The sequence below is a fragment of the Protopterus annectens genome, chromosome 5.part0, assembly GCF_019279795.1.
Source record: "Protopterus annectens isolate FY-2018-M chromosome 5.part0, PAN1.0, whole genome shotgun sequence".
NCBI lineage: Eukaryota > Metazoa > Chordata > Ceratodontiformes > Protopteridae > Protopterus > Protopterus annectens.
The window spans coordinates 880,840,717-880,847,077 of NC_056735.1; the positions used below are offsets into that span (position 1 = coordinate 880,840,717).

The 6,361-nt window shown below is 38.4% G+C and overlaps 1 protein-coding gene across 1 annotated transcript in view; it reads right to left on the reverse strand.

Moving 5' to 3' along the window:
- Positions 1 to 1,269, reverse strand: part of POLD3 (DNA polymerase delta 3, accessory subunit) — a 713,420-nt gene extending 712,151 nt beyond the window's left edge. The window contains exon 1 of the mRNA XM_044072678.1: positions 853 to 1,269. Coding sequence (XP_043928613.1) covers positions 853 to 909 — 57 coding nt within the window. The 5' untranslated portion in view covers positions 910 to 1,269. The remainder of the gene's footprint in view (positions 1 to 852) is intronic.
- Positions 1,270 to 6,361: the final 5,092 nt, after the last annotated feature.

Here is a 6,361-nt window from a genome sequence, read left to right on the forward strand (position 1 = left end):
AAGGATGACTAGAATGTTTTCTGCATAAACTGAATACCTGGTAAATAATAACCTTAAGAATCTACGACCCCTAAATAAACAGTTCAAAAAGACCATAAAGATAAAACTTCATTTGCTTAGTTGATGTGATGGGATTTACTTATTATCAACAGGATTGCCAGTCATGCCTTGGAAGTCTGTCAGTAAGTTAAGAAAATACATAAAAGCACCAAGACATGAAATTAGAAAAACATACACACAACAGTGCCAAATCCTGACTGCCATCAAAATATCTACAGACTGTGTATAAAGCTCTGTGCATACGTGTACTTAGTTATTTGCATTTGTTGACCAGGGTAGAGCACTCAGCCACATGGATCTTTTTCAAGCTTAGCGTGGGAGTAATGTCAGGTTAAGTGACTTTCTCAGTCACACTAGGCACACTGAGGCTGATAAAATCAAATCCTAACCACAGGAAGCAGATTTAATAGTAATCCTAAAAGCCACGCATATGCATATATAAATTTACGTATCTAAACAGCACATGTGCATGTGTGTAAGAAATGCGTATGCACGTTTGCATACATCAGCTGATACACAGGTATAGACTTCTGTTTGCGTAGGTGCACTCATTTCAAAAGTTGTTTAACTACTGCTACAAATTCACAACACAGATGGTAGTGAGGAAATAATCCTAAGGTAAATGACAAGTTTCCAACACTGCAATATAACGAGGAGACAGACCACAAAAAATGTATTGGATAAGTACGTCAGCCTTTCTCCCTTCACTTTAGCACATCAAAAATAAGGAAGTGCCCATTACAGCGAACATAAACAACAGATCTTTACAACCTGTTAAGTGGAACAACTTACAATTCTGTCCTGATCGTTTACAAATTCGTCAATATTTTCAAGATACAACTCGTCCATGATATATTGTTCCACAATGCAAAACACACCATACAGAACCGATTATAGCAAGTCGTTCCTAAACCACTTAATTTTTGCATATGATCAAGTATACTATCACTCCTGGCGGGAATACCAGGTTGAAGTTGCTACTTTTGGTTCAAAGGTTAGAGGTTGTCGCCAGAGAAACAGAGTACTAAAGAGTCAATATGGCGGCTGTGATAGTACTCCTTTGCTTACTGCGGTTCATTTTTGTGAAAGCGTACATCTTTGTGGCAGACCTCTCAACTGTCCCTGATCTAGACTCCGAATGTAGGTCTGTCCATCTTAAAATTGGTGATTGCTGAAGAAAAGGTGGTGAATTGCCCTTAATAAATAATAGTAATTCAGAGTTATAGACGTTTTACGTCAGAAAATCTATATTAATCGACATTCTCTTTCTTATTCTGCAAATGTTTCAAGCTAATAGTACAAATATTTAAAAATGTCCCTGAGTATTTGAGGAGTTGTCCCTGATTCTGTTGAGATTTGTCTCTGATCGGTTCAGAGCTATGCTTTGTGGTTGTGTTGGACCACCGAAAGAAATGTATCACTTTTTCAAATGCTCAAATTGGATTTTTCTTTCTTTTTGTATGAAAATGTGAGATATTTCAGGACAAACGAGACATCCGATCAATGTAAAATAGCTCAACTTCACTTACTGTCAAAATAAAAGTTGTGTCTTGAATCTGAGTAGTTTGTAATTTGTTTCATACATTATAATGTGTTTCAGATGCAAAGTACATGTTTTATGCAGCTAGATGAAAAACTGAGATTTCTTTGTCTTAAAAATCTGAAAAAGTTTTGCCATTTTTCATGTTTTTTTCCGCAAGCCATCTTTCAAAACAAGAATAGGTGGCAACTGTTGTGTAACCATGCACATCACAAAGACTGGAAATGAGAACTTCGCACAGGTCTTAGGCCAAAAGCATTCGTTATTGTTAATGATCCGACTCGAGGGCGAGATTGAAGTATATTAAGCCCCCAGTTAGTTCGCGCACGAATGGGCGTGGCCTCCGTGATTGACATGCCGGAGGGGGGTGATTAAGAACGGTAATTTGCCGAGATTGACACTGCTTTGCCCTATTGGAAGCAGGAAATACACTATGAGACCGGGTGTTGTTAAAATATAAATGTTCTCATTACTTAATTGCCTTCTATTTTTTTATGATACTATGTTCATAGGTTTATATTAAGCTTGCAGCCTAAATTGCAATGTTCACCAAATAATAATCCTGGTAATTTACCCTACAGATTAAAATATTATCTCAAATTACTGGTATGAATTTATGATCTCCCATCCGATCCTTGTATGGAAAGTTTAGTTTTAAAGATAGTGAAGGAACTGCATGGTCTTACAGACAAGTGCAGCCTCTTCTAGAACAACACATTGGTTAAATACCTCTCAGGACAACAGGTCTTACTAATGTTGCAGTAGAGTTTTAGTAATACTGCTGGTTTTATGGAGACTGAAAACGCTGAAAAGACAGAAGTCATTCACGGCCCAAAAATCTAAGCACAGAACACATCAGAAGAATATATCAAAAACTGTATAGGAAGAGTGTTTATTCTATCAGAGTGTTACTTGAACATTAACTGCTCAGCAGCTAACACAGCAAAACAAAGTGGGGATTAAGGGGATAGGAGACGCCCCCCGGCTATATGAGTGATAATAAAAATGTATTATTCATCTGTTATTACCCTTTGAAAAACGGTGACACATGAATAAGTGTCAGTCCACACTATGTTTACTTCACATGGACCTGTTGCTGTTGACTTCTGAGTTGAATAAAAGACTGACTGAAGTATATCAGAAAAACTCATGGAACTTCAGCATTTCCTGAATAACTCGCTAACATAGCTTTTAAACTCACATATCCAAAATGTGGAACACTTACAACTTCCAATTATGATGCTTACAGCATGGTCACAAAATGTATCTTCATTCTTAAATTGTCAAATTAATTTGACTCAGTATCATGTACCATGGAAATCTGTTAAAAGATTCCTAACAATAAATGCATGCCAAACTCTTTCAGTATGGAGCAGCATGGAACTTAGAATTTTTAAGACTTAAAATAAAGACTGTACCTCATAATTAGATGCAACTGAGAGCCATGCTGACCACTATTGCTTTTTTATTTTAGTTACCGACATTGCTGGTAGTGGGGTATGCATGCAGTCAGTCAACTGTTGTATGCATGAGGTGGAGCTTGTTACTGCACATTCAATGTGGTGCTTCGTTGAGATACAGTCTCATTATTTTCACAATTACCAAAGCAAGCAATAGATGCTGACAAGAAGGGGTGCAGTATAAAACTACACATATCTCTGAAGTGACCCTGATTTTTTGGCTCAAATGTTCTGTCCCTTCTAAAACTGTTACATTTTGAGAGTAAAGATGGCCGGTTACATTTCATATACATGACAAGTTAACAGTGCTAACATTTTAAAAAAAGTGCCTATGATTACTTCTGGATGTATCCCTGATTCTGGATGCAAGAGGCTGGAAGCTATAGCAGGAACACATAAATGAAACTGACAGCATCAAAATATCAATTGTAGCCTATCGAACATTCCATAGTCTCTCTTTATAAGTCTAATTGTTCCATGGTGATTATGTGTATTTTACCTTTTGATAAATAAAGTATTCAGTAAATTCAAACTTAACTTGTGTTATTCCTATTCCTACCTAGGGAAAATGACTTGGCAGCTTTCAATCAAAAGGTGGGTGGTGTACTGACATCACTGTCACAGGCGGGGTTTGGGCGTGGCTTGCTACTGCGCATCGAGTGGGTTAATACACTTCAATATCGCCCTGAGGGCATAACTCTCTACTGTCCAGATTTTTGTCTCATATTTTCGGTCTCTTTGCTCCTGATAAAAGTTGTGTTTTCCTGGCAAATCACTGACGCACAGTTCGGTGTCAGATTTCATACCCTTCAAAACGTTATTTATTTTACATGTTTGTCTTTTTTTGACTGGGAAAACAACTGGGTAAAACCCATTTTCAGTGATGGCCTGGGTAGAAAAGCTTTACATTTAAGTTACACATGATGTACATTTATAATTGCAGGATACAAACAACAATTATAAAAAAAAATAGTCATGGCTACCATCTGTATTCTTCCAGGAAACAACATCTCTACCCTCGAACACTTTCTTTCCTGGAGCTCGCAAACTATCTCATTTGAAACAATTTACATTTGGCAATGTTAACATTGATTAGAATTTTCTAACCTCAGACTCTCCTAATGCCAGTATAAACCTCTAGGGTTTCTCCTACTAATCACTTCTCCCACTCATCTAAATAAACACATTAAGACCAGTTCTACACTTGACTGGATCCTCACTTCCAGCCCTAACCTGTACCACAACCTGACCACACTGCCTGATATCCTAAGTGACCACCTTCCAATCTATATTCAAAGACACCTTCTAATTATACAAATCCCATCAATACAAAGACTGTCGCAAACTTTCTAACTTCAACTGAGACACCTTCAACCATAATTGGTCCTTCATTTTCTTTATGACATCTCCCTAAAATAAGCTGTTCTAAAATTCAGCAGTATCTTTCTAAACACTCTAAGCTCTCTAGCCCCTTCAGGAAAATTAGAATAAAATCCAACTTTGCTCCTTGGATAACTCAAGACACTCATTCCCTCATGTACAAAACAGATACTGGAAAAACTGGGAAAAAAACAGTTCCCCTTCCAGTCTTGAATCTTACAGAGATTTTCCCAACTTAAAAAAAAAAAAAAAAAAAAAAAAAAACAGACAACCATGATAAAAAAAATTTTTTAAAGACACAAAATAACCCCCACTACAACCTCAAATAATTCTGGGTGGTGAAAGCCAGGGTACCTTTTTGGCTAGGGTTGTATAGGCCTTAGGGCCAATAGCCTAGTACCTACCTATGAATCTATGGAATACAATTAAGCTTTTACACCCAGGTAGGCCTTCTGCACTCTCTCCCTCCCCGAATAGCTCTGCCTTAGACACTGTTACATTGCTTAACGTCTTTACTGACACCATTCAGAAGCTAACTAAAAAAGACACAAGTACCTACCCCTCTAGCTTTCCCTCTCCATACACCCACACAACCCCCTTTTGTCTTAAGCTTGTCCCCACTGCTTATATCAGAGCACTTCTCAGCAAACTCAAAACATGCTCCCCTTCTGCTGATAAATTACCACCCCTTTTCCATAAACCAGCTGCAAATTCCATCGCATATCCCATCTCCATATTAATCAATAACTCTATCCAAGAAACCATTGTTCCTGATATCTGGAAGAAATTCTGTTATACCTTGACATAAAGGAGGAAACTCCACTGACCCCTCCAATTTCAGCCCTATAGCCATTCTGTCGCCCCTCTCAAAGATTATTGAGAAGTGCATTTTTTCTACAAAGAAAATCTCCTAACCCCTACCCAACACGGCTTATACCCTAACCACAGTAGGGGCCAGAATCCATCATATCACACACGCACTCAAGTCTATCAACAACAAGTACTGTTACGACTCTGTCATAGTCCATGTTGGTGTGAGTGACTTGAGATGTGCCTCCCTGGACTATATGAAGAGAGACATGATTGAACTCACTGAGTATGTGTCCCAGGCAGGTATGTCCATAGCCTTAAGTAGCATTCTACCATCACCCAGAATGATACCTCAGTACAAACAGAAAATGATTGACTTTAACAATTGGCTTAGTTTCTGGTATCATTCCAGGGGGATTCAGTACCTGACAGCCTGGGAAAATATGATCGACAGACACAATGCTTTGCCAGAGATAGCCTCCATCTGTCTCACTTGGTCTCACTTGGGCTTCAGGCTTCTGGCAAAGGTGCTTGCCTCCCCCATAGTGCCTTTTTTAGAAAAAGTGATGAGGTTAAAACTACCAACATAAAAATTTCAACAAAACCCAAATTAAAGGTCATGCTGCTAAATGCTAGGAGTCTAAACATGGAACTGCACTCATTGCAACCATTCTTAACCCTGGAAAATGCTGAAATCTGCGCAATCAGAGAAACCTGGTTTAAAGCTGTGGAGAGCACCTGAGCCATACCTGGTTACTCATTCTATCATGCATTCAGACCCCAAACTGTGGGTAGTAAAACCAAAGGAGGTGGAGTTTTAATATATATTAAAGACATACACACCTCCAGGCTATTCAAACAGTATGACTCACAGGAGACATTCCAGGTGCAGTTAACCATTGAAAAGAATCCTATACAAATCATAGCTAGATACCGGCTCCCAAATCTGAACCAAGATGTCCAAACTCCGTATCTAGACCTCTTCGAATCTATCAAGGTTCAACCCTTTAACCTGATCCTAGGTGACTTTAACTACCCAAATATAGACTGGAAGAACTACTCATGCCAGAACACAAATGCCCAGAGATGCCTCAATTTTGTCAATGCAATG